The sequence below is a fragment of the Pygoscelis adeliae genome, unplaced genomic scaffold (assembly GCF_000699105.1).
Source record: "Pygoscelis adeliae isolate BGI_AS28 unplaced genomic scaffold, ASM69910v1 Scaffold91, whole genome shotgun sequence".
Taxonomy (NCBI): domain Eukaryota; kingdom Metazoa; phylum Chordata; class Aves; order Sphenisciformes; family Spheniscidae; genus Pygoscelis; species Pygoscelis adeliae.
In genome coordinates, this window is record NW_008824196.1 from 2194099 (window position 1) to 2217565 (window position 23467).

General features: G+C 35.4%; 1 protein-coding gene across 1 annotated transcript in view; it reads right to left on the bottom strand.

Moving 5' to 3' along the window:
- Window positions 1-23467, bottom strand: part of DMD (dystrophin) — a 1204567-nt gene that overhangs the window by 839433 nt on the left and 341667 nt on the right. Inside the window, 4 exon segments of the mRNA XM_009334780.1 lie at window positions 6775-6882; window positions 6987-7088; window positions 16283-16402; window positions 22108-22258. Of these exon segments, the coding sequence (XP_009333055.1) occupies window positions 6775-6882; window positions 6987-7088; window positions 16283-16402; window positions 22108-22258 (481 nt within the window).

Consider the following 23467-nt stretch of genomic DNA (forward strand, 5'->3'; position numbering starts at 1 on the left):
CCAAGAGTCATCCATAGCTCCAGTTCTCACCTGGGCTTATTTTTTAATGCCTTACCGGTTTACTCCATTAATTTTCATACCTTAAGCATTCGTTCTCTACACCCTAATCTGTGCTAACCATGGCCAAATTTTGAACTCTCCATGCAGCTGAGGATTGCAATCTAATTCCCAAGGCATGAAAGGGATAATTAAACAAATATTTAGACAACGAAATTTAGTCTACATACACTTTCCTGTAGCCAAATCATCCAAAACTGTAATTTAAAATACAGCTCAGTAAAAGAAAGACTCGTAGTCTTTGTAATGAGTACTCTTTCCATTCACATGTGGTTTGAAACATCATCATTACTAATGTTAGATACAGTTAATATCGACATTTAAATTGACATGTCCCTAAGAAATAGCATCTAACACACTTTATATTTAAGAATCTGTTTGCATAGTAGCAGATCTAACAGAGGGAGCAGACTAGATGTAAAACAATTTACCATGTTAAAATTTCAAGGATTGCTATATTTGACCTTTTTTTTTTTGCCTACAGTGTCAGAAAAAGCTCACGTGAAAGCCACCGCATACACAGACTGAAATAATCAAAAATGGTACTCTATGAAACATGATTAGTGAATTCTGAACAGCAGTGTTTTATTTCCAACCTCCACAGCTGACAAGAGGTGTATAATACACAAATGAGTTCAGCATCAATCCCAGATACACGGAGCACAATCAGTAAGCGAAACACTAGAAAGAGAAGGATGCTAAACCTTTCTGTGTCAAAGGTACCACTCACTACTACCTAATATGCTTTTGTGATAGCTACAGTTAACCTGTGAAAATATACTGGGGGATTCTGTTTTCACATTTCCTTACTGAAAGCCTGTCAATGTGCTACAGTAACCAATAATATACTTTAGTTTTGGTTTGTTTCCATTACAAGAATAGACCTAAAATGCTAATGAGCTAGCAACAAAATATGTAATTTACCAATTTGCAAGAGAATAAATGGTACTGTTCGCTTTATGAAATTAATTATCAAATAACTCAGCCATAATTTCTGTCAAGTGCATACTGTAAACTCCAATACTGGAACATTATAAAGTGGTTTCCTTATTTGTTGGTAATGTGCTTCTACTAGTTGTTTTTTGTTTTCAAGTTTTTAATTATTGCTGTTTTTCTTTTCCTTAAACATCACCAAAAACTTTTTTTGCTCATTGTAGTATTCTAATCAGCAACATCTGCTGGAAAGTAATTGTTCGGCTGCTAAGAGATTTATTCCAGTAAAAAATGGTGTAATATCTAATTTATCTCTTCTAATAAGTAAAGAAATTTGCATTAAGTGAAACAGGAGAAAACTTAACTCTATATTAACAGAATATTTACTATAAATATATAGACCTAGCTCTTGTATACCTTTGCAGTAGATCTCAACATGTTTTACAAAAAAGAGGAACACCATCACCTTCCTTTTACAGTCTGCAAAACTTAGGCACAGGACGTGAAAACAACCTACCAAGCCTGTGCCATAAATGATAGTAAAATTTCACCTCAGTCTGTCCACTTATGTTCTACATTCTCAGTGCACCACATCGTCCAGCTTAGTCCATGCTCTATGTCACCCTTCGCCTTGTCTAAGAATTCGGAGACAACCATAGTGATAGTGAATAAATGGTAGGTGGAAAATAAAAAAAAAACAAACCAGTTGTTTTAAGGAAATATTTTTAGAACTAGAGCAACTACCCATCAACATCAGAAAAAAAATGAAGAAAAGTCAGTATTAATACATGCACAAAGTAGTAAAGCCTAAACAGTTTTTCTGACCTTTAGACTAAGCAGATACAAGAAGAGAGTTAATGACAAAGGAGATAAATTTTCACATACAAATACTGAATGAATACTCTGAAAGAAGCCATTTGAGATTATTAAAACACAAATACTTCTTGCAAAAAACAGTTTTATCTGAACAAAGATTCTTACAAATAGATAGTATGGGTACAGTATACAAATTGAGAATAAATCTAACTGACTTGATATCAATTTTAACACAATGTTAGAACTGGGTGAACATTTACATTGACCAAAAATATATTTTACCCATTCATTTCAGTAACAATGAAAATGTGACTGCTAAAGCTGAGGGAAAAAAGAGGGACAGCGTCTGTACTGGTTTTACATGGCAAGATTTTGACAGCAGTGGGGCTGCGAGGGTGGCTTCTATGAGAAGACACCAGGGGCTGCCCCCGTGTCAGACAGAACCAGTTCCAGATGGCTCCAAAACAGACTCACCACTGCCCAAAGCTGAGCCCATCAGTGACTCCAGTGGTGCCTCTGTGAAAATATCATTAAGAAAGGGTAGAAAACGCTGCATAGCAGCTGTGAGAGAGGAGTGAGAAAAATGTGAGAGAAACAGCCCTGCAGACACTGAGGTCAGAGAAGAAGGAGGGGGAGGACGTGCTCCAGGAGCCAGAGCAGAGATTCCCCTGCCACTCATGGGGAAGACCATGGTGATGCAGGTTGTCCCTCTGCAGCCCATGTGGAGAGAGAGGAGCCCATTCTGGAGCAGGTTTTCTGGCAGGACCTGTGGCCCCGTGGGGGACCCAGACTGGAGCAGTCTGTTCCTGAAGGACTGCACCCTGTGGGAAGGACCCATGCTGGAGCAGTCTGTGAAGAACTGCAGTCCGTGGGAAAGAGACATGTTGCAGCAGCTCATGAAGGACTGTCTCCCATGGGTGGGACCCCACGCAGAGCAGGGAAACAGTGTGAAGAGGAAGTTGCAGCAGAGACAAAGCATTATGAACTGACAGCAACCCCCATTCCCCATCCCCTTGCGCCACTTAGGGGGAGGAAGTAGAGAAGTTGAGAGTGAAGTTGAGCCTGGGAAGAAAGGAGGGGTGGGGAGAAGGTGTTTTAAGCTTGTTATTATTTCTCACTATCCTGCTCTGATTTGGTTGTCAATAAATTAAATTAATCTTCCCCAAGTCGAGTCTGTTTTGCCTGTGACAGTAACTGGTGAGTGATCTCCCTGTCCTCATCTTGACCAATGAGCTCTTCATCTTATTTTCTGCCCCTGCCTTGCTGAGGAAGGGGAGTTAGAGAGTGGCACCTCACGGCCAGCCAAGGCTAACCCACCACAGCATCATAATCTTTGGGACATCCTGAATCTCTCTTCTGTTAGATAGATTTCAAAACATTTTGTCTTCCACTGCCCAGAGTGTATCCCAACCGCCATACATTAGAGTATTCTGACACCAAATTGAATATCAAAGTTTAATTTACATAGCTTTATTTAAAATGTTTTAACTTGCCTCCTTCTCCCAGTTTGGGAGAATCACATCTGAGAAAGAATCTACAGAGAACTAATATTTGTTAATAATGGTGAGCCTGCAGTCAAATCATTAGAAAGGATCAAATTTTGGGGAAACTCATGCTCATTTATACTAAGGCAAGTACTCAGAATTTGGGCTGCAAAAATCTGCCAGCAATCCTAAACCAGGAATCCATGTATGGAGATTTTGGTTCAGGAACAATCTCAATCTTTCTGCTTACTCAAAATCTCTATTACTGTCTGAAAATATATGCATACCGACTACCAGTTTAACAAATGTTGGTAAATGAAAGCTTACTTTTAAGCAATAGTAGTGCTTACTAACAGAAATCCTGTCTTAACTAAAATTAACAATGTATTTCCTCCCACTTGAGAAACATGAGACAAAATTACTGTGAAGACAATGATGTATTTCTGCATCAGCAAATGGTAGTTAAATCCTGATTTCTTCAGAAGTATCCTGAACTGCAAATACGCATGAAAACTACCAGCTGCTCTTCCTTATTTTACCTTTTATTTGTTACTATGTGATGTAAGAGTCAACATTTTTTTCATACTGTGAACAGCATCTCAACAGACCTATTTCACTTCAGGCACTTTAGAAGGCTTAGGACCTTGTAGGAGGGTTGTAGAATTTCAAATGAACAGTCATAATGCTAAATGGTTTAATAAAATACCTTCAAAAATTTCCTTCAGGCTTGAGAGACTGAAATCTGGCTAAAGAACATGACCTTGATCTTGTCAAGTTGTGCATATAAGAAAGACAGGAAAAACAGGCTGGAAGCTCTTATGCTGTATCATGGTACCAAACCTAAAATTTTTAAGACCTAACAGGACAAACTAATACTGTAATTTCCTGCTGGAAGCAGACAACTGAGGGACTGAGCTACCATTTGTTAAGAATATAAACATTTTTATATTAATAAAAGAATGTATGTTTATCGCCTCACAGAATCACCTTTACAATTCTGGAACAAGCTGGCCTAATTATAAAGGCGATTTTTCACGACAGTTTCTCCTTTACTACATCCAAACAGATCTCTATGGCCAAAATAACATATGCCAAAAGACAGGCATGATTTGCATGTCAGGGTCAGGATATCATGATCCCATTTTTCCCTATTTCTAAAAGCCAGTCCAACAGTGGAATAATATATTCCCTGACAAGAATTTTCACGTGGGTAATGCATTAATACAAATTCCCCATGATTCAGAGAAAACTAAAATAGTAAATCTTCATCCACAAAACTCCTGACAATTTGGCATTGTGTGAAGGTAAAAATACATACTCACTGGAATTCAGAGATGAGTGCTACCAGGTCTAAAACCCGATAGAGGAATCCAAAAGTTGAAAATATTTTTCTGCTACAAATCAAAGAGACTAAAGAGGCAGTGTTTCTCCAGCACACCATCAACATTTAAATATCTAAACTATTGCATTATGGATCAGTTGTTTCTAAAAACATCAAAGTTACTCACGTGCAAAAAAGACTAAGTTGCTATTAATAAACCCCGCCTGTTCTGTCAAGGATGATATAATTCTTGTTGAGGTTCAGGGGGATAGAAGAATCCTTTATTTACTCTCATGTTCAAACATTCAGTTTCACGAAAGACTGTCAATGCTTTCATGAGAGTAATACTTAACAATTAAGCTGGCAACATAATTAACTTCATAAGAGTGTGTATTTATTTCATTAACCAAATTTATGAAAATACTACTAAAGGAAAGTATTTCCTTCTTAACATCATATTTCTAAGCAATTCTGAAAGGTACCCAAACTGGTTTTACCCTTAACACTTTCAAACCATTAATTGCCTCCTACTTCACAATTTGTGATAAACATTTCAGCCCCCAGTTCCTATTTCCTCCAGCAACTTGCCAAAATCCACAAGTACTATTTTATTGAATAAATCTGAATTTCTTGCCATAAATTTTTCTTCACGAAGGTACTCTAAGGCATCCTGAGTTGCCTCTAATTCATTATGCATTAATAAAAGCCTGGCGTGAAGTCAACTTCAAGATTGCTTACACGTCAGACTACTAGAATTTCCAAGAAGCATATACACTGAGACAACTGACTACATGAAGAGTTCCTTTCCTTTACAAAGAAGTTGACTTAATCCTAAGTAATCTTTAATCAAAATCCAAGTCTGTGCTTCTAAATATATGTTTTTATTAGCCCCTAAAGAGTTAGAGAGGGAAAAAGGTGGGGGGTCCACTAATTCTGGACCAGCTGCAAGGTAGTTACGAATTAAACAGTCAAACTGTAAGGATTTTAATTTTTTTTAAAAACCTTATATATTTGTATATGTGAGGATACAATATAATAAATTTTAAAAACATCACAGTTACTGAAACTTCAGAAACATCATGGTATTTTTATTGACCAAAAGCCCAAATGTTTCTACTTTTAATATAAAAAGGATGAGAAGGACATAAATTCTAAAATAATTTTTTAAAATCTAAGTTTGAGCCTATTGTATAACTAAATAGCTAATGATAAATTGAGAATTGTTCATGCCTGAAAATACTAGTACATAAACTGTAAAACCAAGTCTTGAAATATTGCCTAGGACACTTTTTTTGCCCCCTTATTTGACAAAACAAATAATAATAGCTCTGTTTAAACAAAAGATTACCAATGGAGTTCCTATTTACAGTAATAATTACCTATTTTAACAAAAGCATGGACATGAATGTTTCCTTTCCTCTAAATGCATAAACAGTCATTGTTATGTACAAAAATAGCACATACCATACCATTTTCTTTACAAAGGTCCTAATGCTATAAAACCATTTGCAAGTCTAGGCTGTGTCAAGTTTTCCACCCCTACAGGCACAGCATCTTTCTAGGCCAGTCAGACCTACATTCCCTCCATAAAGACAATGCATAGTACGGCATTTTCTGAAGAGTGAAGTAGAGGACATGTTGAAAAGGGTGCATTTTATGTATGCAACTAGATTCCCAAAAGACAGTTGAGGTATAGTTGTAAAGTAACGCTAATGTCAGCATTTCACAACTTTTGATTCTTTAGGTTTTTCAAGTTCAAGGAATTTATAACAGGTTTTGCTGTATGATAAGTACTTACTCATATGCATATGTCTTTGTACATATACATATATACTCAGTCTCACACACAATATAAACATCAATAGTATCAACAAAGAAACTTTCAGTATAAAAGTATACATATTTTTAAGACACCCAAATTCTATTTCAGTTCATAAACTTCTGACTGAAGAGACAACCAAAGAAAACATCTGTACCTATTGGTTCCTTTATCAGCAAGGTCATGCACCAACCTATTCCATCCACGTGAGACAACATCCGTTCCCAAAGTATGAAGCAGCTGTTCTGTTAAACCATATTGTCTGAGAGCTGGATAAAATAACCTGCACTCAGATTCACGAATAAGAAAGTTGAACATAAAATAGGAGAATGAAAAACACATACGGCTAATTTACGCAGATTGGTCAGCATTTCATTTTGATCTTTAAAGCCAGTTGTATGAATTTTGCTCACAGCATCCTCTTTCTCAGTAAGCCATGCATCAAAAAGGCACTGAAAGAGAATTGGATAGAAGAGAATGAAAAGGCTTCAGTCAGGCCTTTCCTAGTGCAATTTTCTGAAGAACATTCCAATTTATAACTGCTAAAACTACTCACCTGCTCTTCTGCAAATTGCTGCCATTTACGAAGAATATCTTGCAGAAGGACCCATCGGTCTTCTGTCCATCTGCAGATGGCTGCCCACCGGTTTCCAAAGTGCTAGAAAGAAAGAAAGACACAACAGAGGTTTGCATTTGTTTACTTTTTTTTTTAACCAAGGCAATCTGATTTTCCTATGGCATTACAAATTCTTGTGAAAACACTTTCGTAATTCACTTTTTACAGTCTTAAGCCCTTAAAATATGTTGCATGTCACACTGAAATGGATCTTATCACCATTTGAAATAAAACCTAAATGGAGAGAATAGGAAAAGCAACAGAGCCAAAAAAAGATAATTTTAACACTAATCTATAGACACAGTTTTCTATTAAGTCTCTGGTACTACACTCTCAAAAACCCCTCAGTTTCAAAACTTTACAATGCCCAAAACATAACTGCTGGAAATGTAACTATGGTGGCCCAAAGATGTGATCAAAGCAAAAAAGTATCTGGTTCTTAAGTTGCACCATCAGTGCATTTGATCTAAATTCTTACCTCTTTTAAAATATTGCAGTGGAAAAACAACAACCAGCTTATAAACTAACACACCAACACAAATCCCACTGAGGTTTCCCAGATATTTGTAGCATATGCTAGTACATACGTCTTAAAATTACACAGAACACTACCTCGTTCTCTCTCCCTTATTTTAGTTGAAATCAAGCATTATTACTTTCTTTTAAATTCCTGCTAGCCTTTATTGAAAAATACCTAAGACAGAGGATGAGACTTAATACTGCTGTGATGGTGCAACATGCTATAAAACTTCTATTGCAACCATTTACAATGATATAATTATCTCTGAGCATCATATGCAAGTTATTCAGCTCCTCCCAAATAAAAAACCTTTAGAACATTTTATAAATCTGCAAGATATTCTATACTACTGCATTCTTATTTTTTCATCTACTTCAAAAGCATGTCTTGACAAAAGGAAAAATAGTTTCTTCCTTTTTTCATATTTATTTATTCACTTGATGATTCTTATGGGTCCCTTATAACTTGAGATATTCTACGATTCTATATTTTTCATATTTACATATTTTTCATAGAGATTTTAGCAAAAATGTAGTATGCAAATGGTGGATTTTTAAAACCAAGCGATTAAAACTCAAACTGTATTTTCTATCAGGAATGAAAGAATTTTATTTTGCGATGCCTAGGAAATGAAAGGTAAAATTTCTGGATACCATTTGAATTTGTGGCTTTACCAATTTTATGTCAAAGTAAAAAGTCAGCAGATACCATATTTTTAATTTAGTGAAAGCTAAAACCATAACAAATCTTGCAGACTAAACAAGTAGCTGTCATGCCATTGAGTTATATCATATTAGATATTGGCTTAATTTAGAAAAATGAAAGCTATCTCTAATCAACTAGCATAATAATGCTAATTTAAAAACATATCGATTCTTAAGCAGCTTAAATATGTTACACAGTAATACAGAGAAATATTCCTTTTCAGTCATTTACTGCATAAATACAAAGTAGCTTTTGAGGAAGTTGTTTTGTTTGTCTTTTTTAGGCTTAGTAGGATCATGATTTTGGTATATATTTGGAATTATGTAATGGGTATTTGCTTTCTTTCCTAATTAGATCTAGACAAAAAACAAGCAACTTTGCAAATCTAAGAATGTGATTTCTTTTCACATTAAAATCACATTTGGTGTTACTGTTTCCTTGCCATAAAACATAATGTGATCAAAGATCAATTCAAGCAAACACAAAAAGTTTAGGTTTTGAATGTGAATATTTCAGAAAGCTAATTTCAATATTAACAGAAACAAATACTTGCTGGTGAAATATTTATGCCCTCCACTTATCAGGAAATAGAGTACCACATATTTTACCCATTCATTTTACCCACTCATCATTAAGTAAAATTGCCAAATTGTACAACACAGGACAGTGCAGAAAATCATTCACAGCCAGCTAATCCAAATTTTCTTTTTTGTTAAAATTACTTTTTTCCTTTTATTTAAAAAAAAATCATTATTTCATAAAAAGTATTTATTAGCCTCACAGGCTAAATACTATGTATACTGTAATACCTACTCAGTAACGACTTTTCTGCAAAAATTGTATCTTGACTAATTTCATTGATTTGAAAAACTAAAAATCTTAATATAACAAAATGATGAATTATATTTAGCTTCATTTGTCCTGATTCTGATTATGTTTCCAGTTTAGCTCAAGACAGTCTCAACAGCTCCATCCTCCTTTTTCTCCAAGCCCAGAAGACAACCTAGCAGATCTGCAATATCTAGCACTCGTTCAGTTTTTTATATTCAGTTGAACTTTTTTCACCTTGACTGCTTTGCTTGCTAAGTACTAGTTCAAAAATCATAAGCATATCCTTCCTCATAGCTCAGATACGTCTAATCTGAACCCTGATCTGAAACTCTGTCCTTCCTAATAATTCCCATAATTCAGGATAATTATTATTAGTTAACTACTCAAAAACACTGTACGTGATTCAATGAAGTCATAGGAAGTGGTTTCCTGTTATTCTTTAACGAGGTCCAAGCCTAAGTACTTCATTTTCCCTATATGCCCTTTCTTCCCATTATCATAGGAGAAAAATTTCTTAATTTCTAAAATTCTACATATACAGATGGTGAGGTGAATCACATTTGGTTGGTTTGGTGCCTGATTTACAACTAAGTTTATGGATCCTAATTATGTACTGCATTTTAAAAATACGCTTACAGTTTTTACGGAAGGATTCATAAATCATCCCAAAGTTAAGCAGCAAAGGTTTTGGCACCTCTGATTTAGATTAATGGTTTTAGAAAAATCTTTTCATGACCGGCCGTCTCTCCATTGGTAATGCAGGTGTAGATCAGAATAAATTACACTGCACATATCTAACCAATAGTTCACACCTGCCCAAAATTTTGAATTCTCATACAAGTCAAACTCAAGGTCTTTGACAAGAAAAACATTTTGTTCAAACAGGATCTCTAAAAAAGAATGAATGGACTTTCATAGACTCTACATTTTTCTGAAGAAAATTTTATTCTTACAGTGTGTAACACTATAAGTTATGCAAGCTTTTATATCTCCACCTTGCAAAAGGACTTATATAATGGATATATACTTATATATACATGCATGGATGCAGAAGAAAATTTGGAGTTGGTGGAAACATACACCAATCTACACAAACAAATAACAAACTACTTACTACTAATTTAATAACAATTATTTAATTATTACTAACTAATCAATAATCAGTTAATTACATGGGATGGATAATATATTTGAGATAAACCGAAAAATCATATTTCAACAGATTAGATTTTTTTCTTCTCTTTTTAATCACTTCCCAAATACTGGTTAAAGAATATAAATATTTCTTTTTCCAAATTCTTTTCAAGGAGAACACCCTCAATATTCTCTATCAGAATACGAAGCAAGCCAAAATTAATTTGAGGTATATCACCCCATATAATACAGCACCATATTAGATACTTGAAGTAGGAATATCTACAAAGTTCAGCCTGGTTTGAGCTATAGACTCAGTCCTAGGATCATTAAATCACGGCTCCTTTTCTACCACTAACTGCAGTTCAGCACAGTTCCATATGAATACATACCATACATAACCACCTATAAATCAAGGAATCACACATAATGAATGTCCTGGTAATTGGTATACAACCATAATTTTCCTTGACGTCTGTGACAGCAATAGCAACAAGCACTCACATAGGTGTATTGTCACGTAAGTTCTCAGTTACTTAATTTCTTCATATGTATCAGCATATTGTATTTGATCACTTAAATTTAAGTCACGCTAATCATAGACTAAGCCTCAAACTCAATACCCTATCTCTACATCTATGCTACTTTTTATATCAGACTTCTATTATACTGCATTCTTTTGATGTTTTATAAATAGAGCAGTAAATCTTTTATTGACAAAAAGTATTTTACAAAAATCCTCATACCTGAGTAATTTCTAAATACCTCACATTCAAGCAGTTGCCTTTTCTTAACAATCCTCATAAAGAAATACAGTTTGCTCTCAACATCTGCAGTAACATCTTCATCAACTTGCCTTTATCACTATGAAATACCTTGAAAAATATTTTTTGTTTGCTCATCTAGAAAACACCAAAAACTCAAGAGTACAAGATCAAATATCTGGCTCTGCATTTACTCTAAGAAATGCATTGATTTGCATACTAAAAAAGTTTTGCTGTGTCAATACAAAATACTATTTGCAGCATATGATTTCAAAGAGCCACAAAACCTACCTTTCTTTTTGTCTCAATAGTTTGACAAGACATTTTATTTTAATAAAATAACAAAAATTACTAAATAACTGCGCTGATAAAAGGGTTGATACCGTGACCTGCCTTAAACCTGTTATTTCTCATGAGAGATCATAACAACCATGACACCAAGATATACTGTTTGGTCGAATAGATTTAAGACACAGTTTCAAGTCAGAAATATCATGTCAGGACTGTCTATTTATAAAGTAGATCTTGACTACTAAACCATATGGTGCTCAACTTTACCTCCTTATTCACATCAAATAGTAGTCGATGCTGTAAGTAGCCTGTGCGATGCCCGGAAACTCAGACTGCACCCAGGGTTTTGTTCCCAACACCTGAGAAAACAAGTCTCCAGAGAAACTGGCTGAATCCAGAGTAAAAAGTAAAATGCTTCCCTGCTCCCATGAAATGCCTTTTTTTACAACCCTAGCTGGAATTTTCAGAGAAATCTGCATGTAAAAGAAACTTTTTTTTTTTTTTCATTGAGAGGTCTCTGAAAGAATATTCTTTATGACGACAAAAAGCAGAAAAAAAAATATTCCTAGTCTGCAAAAAGGTCAAAGTAAGGAAACATGAGAACAGGAGAAAATGAGCCAAACCAACACAACTCTTGGGAACACTGGAGTAAATGTATAAAAAGTGAAATAATATGCCTCAAGTCTGCAACTAAATAGAAGAGGTTTTTTGAAAGATGCTTTTCTAATAAAGTAAGGCTATCCACTCCTTAAAGTAATGAGAAATAGTGGAAATACGGTTTTGTCTATATGCGAAATCAATTTAAAAAAAGAAGAAATATTTAGCACATTCACAGAATTTCTCCCCTGTAGCAATAAGCAGTGTGTGTAGTTCTTTAACATTCCTCACTTATTTTGACACATTTTTACAAGACCTACCCATACATCATCTTCAATCAAAGGATAGTACCCTGAATAATATGAATATATAATAGACAGAGTAAATTACACTCTCAGCTCCTTTCCCTCAGCAGGGGAAAAGGCCATCAAGAAGCATTTGATATATTTAATGCAGATCTCTCTTCAGCACAGACCCCGACCCCTGAAGCCTGGGGAGGGCTCTAATTTGAGCTAGCCCACAAGAGTCCTTAAGGGACCTATTGTCTGCTGGGTATAATTAGAGAAAAAACTCCCTGCCTTCATGGCTTCTGTATGTTATCAAGCCATTTCCCTGGGCTGAAGATAATTTCCCACACTTTCCTGAGAAACGAGTCACACTATTGCAGCAGATTTGCTAGTACAGTCCTCTGATCTTGCAGCACTAAATACAGATTTGAGCCTTACTCAGCAGCTGCCTTTTTGGTAAGGCTCTGGATTGAGCCTAATGGGGTCTAGGAGTTACAAGTCTAAATATTTAGTTCTCAGCAGCAGCATAAATAGATAGAGCCTCACAACATGTCACACACTGATACGTCAAGTAACCAGTGTTATGTAAAACTAGTTTTAATATTCACACTCACCTAGGCTAGCTGTAATCTCTCAGACTACCTTAGGGCAACAGCTATTTGTAAGAGAAGCACTGTAATTGTGTTTACTTTCATTTTTGCAAGCAAGGTTACCTCTTCTACAGATAATTTATTTCAGGGGACACTTTTGGCTTCTATGCCATTAACTGTCTCTTAAATAGATTTTTTTTTTTTTTAGCATATGCAATAAATCTTAAGAGCTTCTATAATGTTCCTTTGAAGTCAGTATAGATTCTTGTCATCTGTAGAGAGTTTTAAAATCTGTAAATGACCTTTTTGTGGATTTTAACATTGTTTTATACAGATGCATGCATAAATATATGCATTATATACATATATATTTATATCTATGAAAATATTTCAGGAATCACCATCTCAACCCATTTCAAAAAGAAAGGCATAACTGAATGGCAGCTGGTTGGAAAATGCAGCCTTGACTGTTACATGTCAATAATGCTTCACTTTCTTCTAAATCTGATCCTGACCAGTATCTCACTCAGGCAGCCTTATTAAGCTCTTTTGTCTGACAGTGCATGCTCTTGTTTTGTTCTACTTTAAAAGTCAGACTGGCAGATACAGAACCAAGCTTTGAACTTTGCTCCATTGTGCTTTTTGTCAAATGCTCTAACGGTTGTGCCTGCCAACACATTGTATCTCCCATGCTTATATTCAGTTTGCAAGTGACGTGAAACAAAAAATAAAAATCCAAACAATCTTTCTGTACACTCAGAAAAGGAGATGTAACATTTTGCTAGGACAGTAGGTGGACTGTGGTAAGTCAGTTCTCCTGGGCATAAAAGTATGAAAGTTTGCACACCTCCCTAACACCCTAAACGCCATAGCTTTACACCTGCATTTTGTTTTTATTAACATCTGTAATACTGCTACATATTCTGTGACTTCCAGAGCAAAGGGAATATTGAACTTTTCTTTCAGATTCTTCTCTAAGACAGTGTGATTCAAGGAGGGAACTGAACACCCTGCGCCCTCCTCAGAGCATGCCTATGCTGCAGGGTACGGTGCCTTAGGAATTGCCTTACTGGCATCTTTCAAGGAATATACTTTCTCAATTACAGTAATAATTGAGCATGCTTTATCTCAATAACAGGTGCCTTCTCCACTAGTACAGTTACAAATGGTGTATTTCCATTGTGTTCCATTTACAGTCGTCATTCTTTATGTTTCTTTAATGGTGTAAATGTATTACAGTAATGTCTGAGTTCTATTTCAGGTTGGATTCCAATGTGGGTCAGCCACAGAAGTTGCGCAGGATACAAATGGTACCTTTGCAACTAGTGTAATAATAGGGGAATGCAGCTGTATCACCTGATGTGCTCTTAATTGTTCAGATATCTTTCTGAAGATGTGAAATTAGATTAAATGTCCAATAATCTACCAAACTTTCATTTGTTTTCCACACTATTAAAAAATCTCAATTGCATGTCTTCTAATTCATGAAGTGCAGTAAATATCAAATACCTTTAATAATTTTTCCTTTTTTTGTCATAGTTTACCATAGGCCTCTTTGCAAGAACCTACTGTTTGCCAACATAGAATAATATCCTGGTTGAACCTTCTCCCATTCATTTTTGTATTTCATTTCATTTTTCTTCCTCTTCTATTCAAGATATTTTCCTAGTTTAGTTTAACTTCTGGAACCATGAGCTTGCAAGGGATCTGCTTTATTCCACTGAACAGAGTACAAGGAGCTGGCAAGAAATTCTGGAAGGTTAAGACTGTCTTGAGCAGGTACACCACAGTTCTGACACTTAAGATTAATTTAAAAGGAAATAATAATTGACAGATCAGTAGAGGCTGCATTGTTACCTTGGCTGGGTTGTGCTCCCTGAGTGACTGAGAAGTTGCAGTAAAGAAAACTGAGAGTTATTTTTGAAGTGGCAGTGCTCAGCATCTTAGCCAAACATGTACTACACACTGTAAATTCCAGACTAATTACTGATTTACTGGTATCGGTACCCAAATCAGCGAGATTCAAGAGAGCACACAGATATCTGTCTGTGCTACAGCTATACCTTCCAGCTGAAGGTATTGATAGCTTCTTTAGAGAAACCTTGGGCTTTAATGATTCAAAAACCAGAAACCTTTTTCTTTTCTTGGGCAATGAAGCAAAATGAAAGAAAATTACTTTCTTCTTTCTGAAAGAGAAAAATAGAAGGAATCTTGGTTTTAGTACTGCCACACTTCTTGAGCAGAGACCCTGGAGATCTGACCACCAACACAGGAGTATCCTTCTTAATTTCAATCAATGTGTCTCAACACTAATTATCCATTTAAGTTCATTCAGAAATTACAGTAAGAGCATTGCAATATAAATGATACAGTAAGAGCAACTTTTTAAAGATGCGAGTGAAATATTAAACTCTCTTATAATAAAAGCTAATATTTGACAAATGTTTATAACATCTTGGCTGCTAGCTTTATCAGAAATATATCTCCAACATGTCATTCTTTTAAGGATACTCAAGCAATTGTATTTAGAAAATAGAATATATGGAAGTTTTTGTCTGTTGATTGTTTAGGCTTTGGGTCAAAATGCAATTTAGAACAGGTTTGGATTGCAAGGATGTTGCTGCTAACTTATCCCAATTCCAGTAATCTAGGAAGCCTTGTCATAAGAATCCTAAATGATAAACCATTGTAAAAAACACGTGTACTGAAGAGGATATAGACTGAAAGAGAGAAATGAAACTAAGGACAGACTGAGATGATTCCCTTCATTTCCTAGGAAACGTGTCCACGAGAAACTAATGGGAAAGAAATGATGACTTTCTCTCAGGAAGTGTTTTAGAAAAAACAGGATGTTTTTTCTAAACACCACACAGCCGTTTGCTCACTCCCCCCCCCCCTCACCAGTGGGATGGGGGAGAGAATCGGGGAAAAAAAGTGAAATTCGTGGGTTGAGATAAAGACAGTTTAATAGGACAGAAAAGGAAGGGAAAATAATAAGAATAATAATGATAAAAGAATATACAAAATAAGTGATGCACAGTGCAACTGCTCACCACCTGCTGACCGATGCCCAGCCAGACCCCGAGCAGCGGTCGCCGCCCCCCAGCCAACTCCCCCCAGTTTGTATACTGAGCATGATGTCACATGGTATGGAATATCCCTTGGGCCAGTTTGGGTCAGCTGACCCCCCCTCCTCGCTTCTTGTGCACCTCCAGCCTTCTCAGTCGGCAGAGCATGGGAAGCTGGAAAGTCCTTGACTTAGTGTAAGCACTGCTTAGCAACAACTAAAACATCGGTGTGTTGCCAACATGATTCTCATCCTAAATCCAAAACACAGCACTGTACCAGCTACCAGGAAGAAAATTAACTCTATCCCAGCCAAAACCAGGACAGACCATCCTCAGAAATATATCCTGAGATACATCCAATGCTACTAGCAGTTCTTCTTCAACCGTATCAACACTTAATGCCACTGATTGATAGTTTTTTCTCTGAGAGGCAGAAGTTTAGTTGTTACCTGAAGCTGCTCTTCCAGTGCAGCAGTAGCTCTGTCTCCACTGTTTTCATCCACCACCACTACCATATGAGTTAGAGAATTCACCTTGACTTGTTCCTGTTCCAAATCTTCTTGAAATGCCTATAATTAAAGCATATGTGTTAGAAAATATGTTCCAAACTAAGAAAATGCTGTGTGTTTGGAGTCCCACTGACCGATTAATGTGTATAACTAACCAACTATGAGAACTTTATAATCCTATTGCAGTCAATACTAAGTAATTTAAACTTATTCTGTTACCTTAGCATATATATCCTAACATAAGCATATTGGGCAGATTTCCATTCCTTTCACAAAAATAGCTTACTGTTACTCACTCACAAGTCCTAACTCTTGATACAATATTTCAGACTGAAAATTCCGCTTGAGAAAGCATTTGTTTAGTTGATGTAGTTGACATAGATATCAGTATAGCATGTATACATACCAATAGTCTGCAAACTTTAAATAGCCACTGGATTAGATTTTGCACTTGATATTAACATATTAAAATATTTTAATTTTGCAAAAGTTATAAAAATATTTAAAATTACATAGTTTTTCATTAAACAACCACATACTATCTTCAGCTTGGCACTCCTACAACATTAATAACAGGATGAAAGTGCTCAGGAGATGACTCAAAATTAGGAAACACATGCAGCATCCTTGTTTCACTTACTGCAGAAACCAGAAAACAAAGTGAGAGAGGCACTTTATGATTTCTGAATGTCTGAGGAAAAACTTTCGTGCCCTTTTAGTTTTGGTACCCAGTTCCAGTTGCAAGCTGCAATAAAACTGAGGACAATCTTTTGCTGAGAAATAGTAAACTGCTAAAAGTGAAGAAACTTCTCTCAAATCTGCACAAATTGATATTTGAATAATTCCTAACCTTGCCTAATTTCTACAACTCTTCACATCTCTCTGGCCCACCCACAATTTCCCAGGCTTCATGTAATAGATCTAATCAATTGTTCCCTCCCTCCTCACAGGGGACAGAGAAGTGCAATGGGAAGTCTAGACATATCACTCTTCAGATGGTGGTTTACAGCATACTCACTGTACACTTAAACTACATCACAAAAAAAAAAAAAAATCTGAGGAACTGTAAGGTACTGTAACACCTTAGTAACACCCCCTTGGTGGGTTTTAGCGTCTCCTCTTACCTTTTGTTTTTTTTCCTTCTCACTTGCTGTGAAAGATGGAATCCCTACTTTGCTATACTTTGTTAACAAAACCAAAACCAGCCCAGCTCCTGTCAGGCACTAGGGAACTGAGCAGCCAGACCTATTTGCTCCTTCCTTTGCTGAGATGCAGCAAGAGGTGACAAAGATGGAAAAAGGAGGAGCTAAAGAAGCATTGGTACTGAAACTTTAAGCCACAGAGAAGGCAATATTCAATTTCTTTTCATAATTTTTGTTACCTATCTCCAGCTTTATATTAGTGTATTAACAACCAAATGTACATTTTTAACACCCAATAGTTAACCACTGTTTTACATTACTGGGTTCTGTGTTGTGTTTCTTAAATAAAACTTGAAAGAACCCCTCATCCCACTCCCCTGAAAAAAACCAAGGTATCCAGGACCACATCCTGCCTGACACACTTTTTAGGTGTCTATAACTGGCTTCAAACCAACGGAAGAATGTGGGAAACCAAAGTCCTGGATTGTGTCCTCAATACTTCAGCAGAGTGTGTTCTAGTGATTAGTAAATATATAGTATGATCGTTATAGTCTGAAAAATAACATAGCTAACCACATATGCCTTGTCACAACAGAAACATTGACTGTATCGCAAACTATGCTGAATTTCACCATACCAATTTTTCTGCTGCTTTTTCAATTAGTGTAATTCACTTAGGTATGAGGAACAAGCCCTTGGTGAAGATTAAGTCATGCATTTTAAACTGCTTTGGTAAAAGATCTTACTTTTATTTGAAAATTAATAAATAAAATATAATGTGGCTATAGGCAATAGGAAAGGAATTCACAGACTACTTTGTTTTTAAGACATAAATTCCTTACCCTAACACATTTCAGAGTTTTAATTCTTTCATGGGCATAGCCTTCGAGCCAATATATTTATAAGAATCCTCCTTTTTCTGACTTTCATGCCTGTGATTACCATTTGCTTCAGAGAACTAGACTATAAAGTAATTCTCAAGGACTGTGAAGTACACCAAATTGTTAGAGCAATCCTTGGAATTCAGACTTCTCAACATTTTATGACCCAACACTTGATCAAGGAAGAGGAGGCAGAGCACTCATGGATAAGACTGTATAACACAGCTTGCTTCCCACGGGTTCAGTCCCCTCTTTCAGTCATACGACAATAAATACATTGCTCTGTAAGCCTACAGCCAGTGAGAAGGTGACTTATTTCCTGATTAATGGGTATCTGAGAGATGGCATCCCAGAACAAAACCAGAGTTAACAATGCTCTGCAAGTGCAGGATTGGAGGGCACTTTGGAAGTGGGAGTCTCACACACAGTGTGAAAGACTTGAGAAGTCAGGGAACTGATGAAAACAGAAAGTTGAGTCATTTTCTAATCCCCAGATTCAATTTGCCCTGAGCTAACGGGTTGTTCTTTATAATCCAAGTGTCTATTTTTACCATGAAATTCACTGGTGACAATCGTTTGTATACAGGAGCTTGTTGAAACAGGAATTTATTGAGAGCAGTCTCAAGACTAGAGTATGCTCTGTTCAAATCATTTAAATTGAAGTTTCTAACAAGTCCTCCTGAGCTTGTAGAGATAGCAAATTTTCAGGGACTTAAAATGTAAGATGGATAGAGATGTTGATGTATGGGGATAGCAACAACAGAAACTCCTAAAAATCCACGGTTCGTTTAATTCCTATCAGATAACTACTTATGCGACTCTGACATAATCTACTTCAAAGTGAACAAAAATACCTACTTAGGGTATCCAAGTACCCAAAGACAAATCCACCCCTGATATTTGAACAGTTAGGAAGTGTCTCATTTTACCTTTGCAATTAATCTGAAGTACTGAAAATCCTAACACTAAAGATTTTCCATAGTTTCTGATGTTTTCATAAAAAATTAAAAGGCTCAGCCTTCCAGAAAAAAGTACAAATACCTAAGCAGCTTAGAATTTTTTAGAAAGTTACTGAAACTATAAAATCTACTAACTATAAATTATATAATAATAATGTGGAATAATTCAAAAAAATCAGTTCAATTAAAAGCACATTTTTGCTTAATTACAAAATTTCTAATATAGTATTGTGTTTAGACAGCTCAATAGTCCTCAGATTTTTACTGAAAAGCAGCTTTCTCCCTTTATAAAATTATAAAGAAGGGATACTTGCAACAGCAGACAAAATACATAAAACACTGCTGCAAAGACCAATAGTTCTTTACTGAAATGTTTGACTATTAGTCCAAAATATATTGACTATGCCAGATTTCTTACCAGACCTGTGTACCTTGCTAGTGACGTAAAATCTTCTAGAGTGCACCTCTATTTCAGTATACTCAGAAAATTTTCTGTACTATCAAGATACTAACCTCATATACTACTGAACTAAGTAGCATGCTGGAAAGCATGTTGTGTGCTTTCTCTGGTCTCAGTGATGGGTGCCGTTCCCAATACACCTTACTGAATGATTTTTTTTTTTTTTTCTTTTTTGTTACAGCAGCCAGCAGGGAAACCGAAGTGTTAGTCACAAAAACTCAAGATCAATATTTTGAGACATCATTAAGAAAAAAGTAGAACAAAAGAAATCAAATGTATGGAAATTATAAGTAAAAGGGGGATAGATAACATGAAATAAATAGATTAAAAAATAGTTACTTCTGAACAGATAAAGAGGGAAAGTCAAAATGATAAAGGTAAAGAGGAGAGGGAGACAGGATGGCAACAAACCAAACCTATCATCTTTGCTGAAGTCTGTTTAATTTGAAATAATCTTTGCCTTTTATATAACTTCTGGTTCCTCCCATCAATTTCTACAACATTGTTTCTGAGATGTCCAGAGTCATGTGAGACTAAGAAAAATTATGGGGGGTGTTGGTTTCTGCTTTTTTGTTTGCTTATTTAATAATGAAGCAATAACTGTGCTATTAAAATTGTATTGTTTTAACCCTTGTTATAGAAGGTAGCTTTGCTGCATACAATATATAATAAAATTATCTGAAACTTTCACACAATACATGAAAGAATGGAAAACATCTTGTTCTTTGACTTACGAATAAGACAAACTATACATGAATAGAATTTTAATTCAAGGTAAAACCATAACATTTTCTTTCCACCTTATTGACTAAATTGTCCCTTGTACAGAAAATAGATTTGAAAAGTAATACACAAAAATAATGTTGACTAACTCATCACACCAAAAATGAAGAACTAGTATGCTGGAGAGGTAGACTTCTGCATGTCTTCACTCAGAATATTCGAATACAAGCTAAATACCCATTTTTCTCAATATTAGAAAGAAACAGCATAACGAGACTGCATAAATAAAAGGACTACATTTTACATTAGTATTCGAATACAAAATGCATAGAAATAGGAACAAAGTTATTCGAGTCTTAGTACTCATGTATTCAAAATCTTTCAGGTTTCTTTCTCTAATTATCATTTCATAATTACCTGCTGTCTTTTTTTAAAAAGAAAATTTAATGTCAGAATACATGCTTAGCTAGCAAACCCACATACTGTAATGTATTGTCTCCTCACAGGGCAAGCACAGATAGCACAAATAGCAGCACTAGGTGTAGAATTTGTATTCTTCTTCAGTAGCACTCCTTAATCAGAATGCAGAAAAATCACCTTTAACACAGAAGTGGATCATACAGTCTTTTGCAGCTTTTGATCTCTTTTTTAAAAAACTGTAAAAGCTGGTTTCAGTTTGAATTGTTTTTTCAGGATGATCTGCCCTCTAGAACCTGGACTAGCACTGACACAGGCCATCAAGCATCAAATGTTAAAATCTCTCAAGATACTATGGAACTGAACTGCTTTGAACCACTGATGTAGAAACATTAACAGGTTATCACAGTAAATCTCCATGACCTCACAAATCATCTCAGTTTTCTATACTTTTCTGTGTCTCCCTATCATCATCACCATGTGTCATGGTATGTATATAAATGTATTTTAAAATTTAAATTAATATGAAGCCAGATAATTTAATCCAGTAAATGAAACAAAGCTATTACACAAATTATACCATCTCTCTCTTTTTAGATCTTAATTTTTCCAATTAAAGAATTACCCTAATGGAATGTGGAAAAAATTTGGCCAAATTCTCTCTTACACTCCATTTATTAGTTTGTTATTTTTCATTAATTGAAATACATTACTAAAAAGTATTTTCTACAGTTAGAAACTAGAGTCCATTTTATAGTGCTGTACAGTTACATATTCAGAGTCCCAGGAGCCCTAACAAGATTATGCAGTCTAATCATGACTACTGCATCATTGCTACTACAGGATGCAAGGAAAAAAAATGCAACACGCAAAAAGAAGAAAACAAAGGTATTAAAAAATCTGATATATTCTTATTGTACTGTGTAATGAATGGATGTTACAGTTGCTTCGCATATTCTAGTATATTTTTTCTATTTTAAAAGGAAGTTATTTTTTTTACATCAGGATAAAAGTCAGAGTTGTGATAAAGTAACTCTACAAAAGCTTGTTAATTGTACAAAACAATCAATATTAAACGAAGATTACATATTACTTTGCTATGTTCTAATGGCAGAAGTAGAGCTTTTAAAATGTCAAAAAGTCAAATTGTTTTTTATGCCTTTGGAAGCATACCATAGCATACCTTATGCTCTTCTACTTGACGCTTTAGGTCCTCTAGATCTGGACCTAAGGGCTCCAAATCGATTTTCTTTGTCCTTTCCTCTGTTTTTGTCAGCCAGTCAGCTAACTGGGCTAGCTGTTGATTCTGCAGATCCATTAGGATTTTATGTAAACTGTAAAACAAAGAAATAATAATTTTAATTTATACATGAAAGAAAACAACAGGCAGAAGTATCTGCCCTGCATACTTGTAACTGATTTTTATGAGGCTACATCCCAAGCCAGAATAAAAAAAATACAATTTCAAAAAGGTAACTGAAAATTTGTTGCAACAGTTTTGAATTAGGCAAAATGTTTTGAAACTTTTTTTTTTAGAACCTCAGTACTGCATATAATATACTGTCTGTTAAAGTTTTGGCCTCCAGTTGCATTTCTATTAAAGCTGTTTGGAAGTTCAAAATTTCTACTATCTGGTTTCTTAAAGCTTGTATTGTCTACTACAAGTACTTTGAAAAGTGCTCAGACAGCTGCACCTACCAGGCTCCCTCAAATTTAGGATATTAAACAGAAGAGAAGCTATTATTAAATTTTCAGTTATCCAATGGAGAACGCTCTGGAGAATTAAACAGGAAATACTTCAGTTTTGCCTAAACAAAGTATTTTGATAGCTCCAAAATGATCTGTCCAGAAATCCATTATAAATCCTTCACTTATACTTGCCATCTTTAGAAATTCTCCAAAGTTTCCTAAACAAAATCTTCATCTTACCAGAAGTATTTTTAAAATAATGTGTAAACTATTGCTGTGATGGAATTACAAGTAGTTATTTGTATTACCCATCTCTCGCATAACATACAATTTTTAACTTTACTTAGATTTGACAGACAAAAGTCACTGTCCTCAGTCACACTGAGCTTGGTGAAACCATTGTATGTTCTAGTGTGTTACTTACATCTCAAGCACAACCCTGACAGCAAAAAGTTAGTTAACTACTTTCAGAACTTAACTTGGAAATTTGAAAACCTGAGTTGAACTTTCAGACTGGAGAAAACTGCCATCTAAGAAAGATGGCACAGTCCTACTCTACTCCACTTGCTTGTCAGTTGACTTCTTGTTCGCTTCTCTTCTTGAAAATGTAGCCCAAATTAGAAAGCTATTGTAAATTTTGTCTCTCTGTGACCAACAGCACCTAGAATTGCCCATCTGCACACTGACATTTCCCCCCCCAGGACATTTTAAATTAACAAAACATAAGTACATTTTCTTCCACAGCACCTGCAGTATTGCAGACTGGCAGAAGTGCAATGTGAGCACACTGCTCCAGACAAGTGCAAGAAGTCCATGACCAGGTAGGCAACTTAAGAAATGCTCACACAAATCCA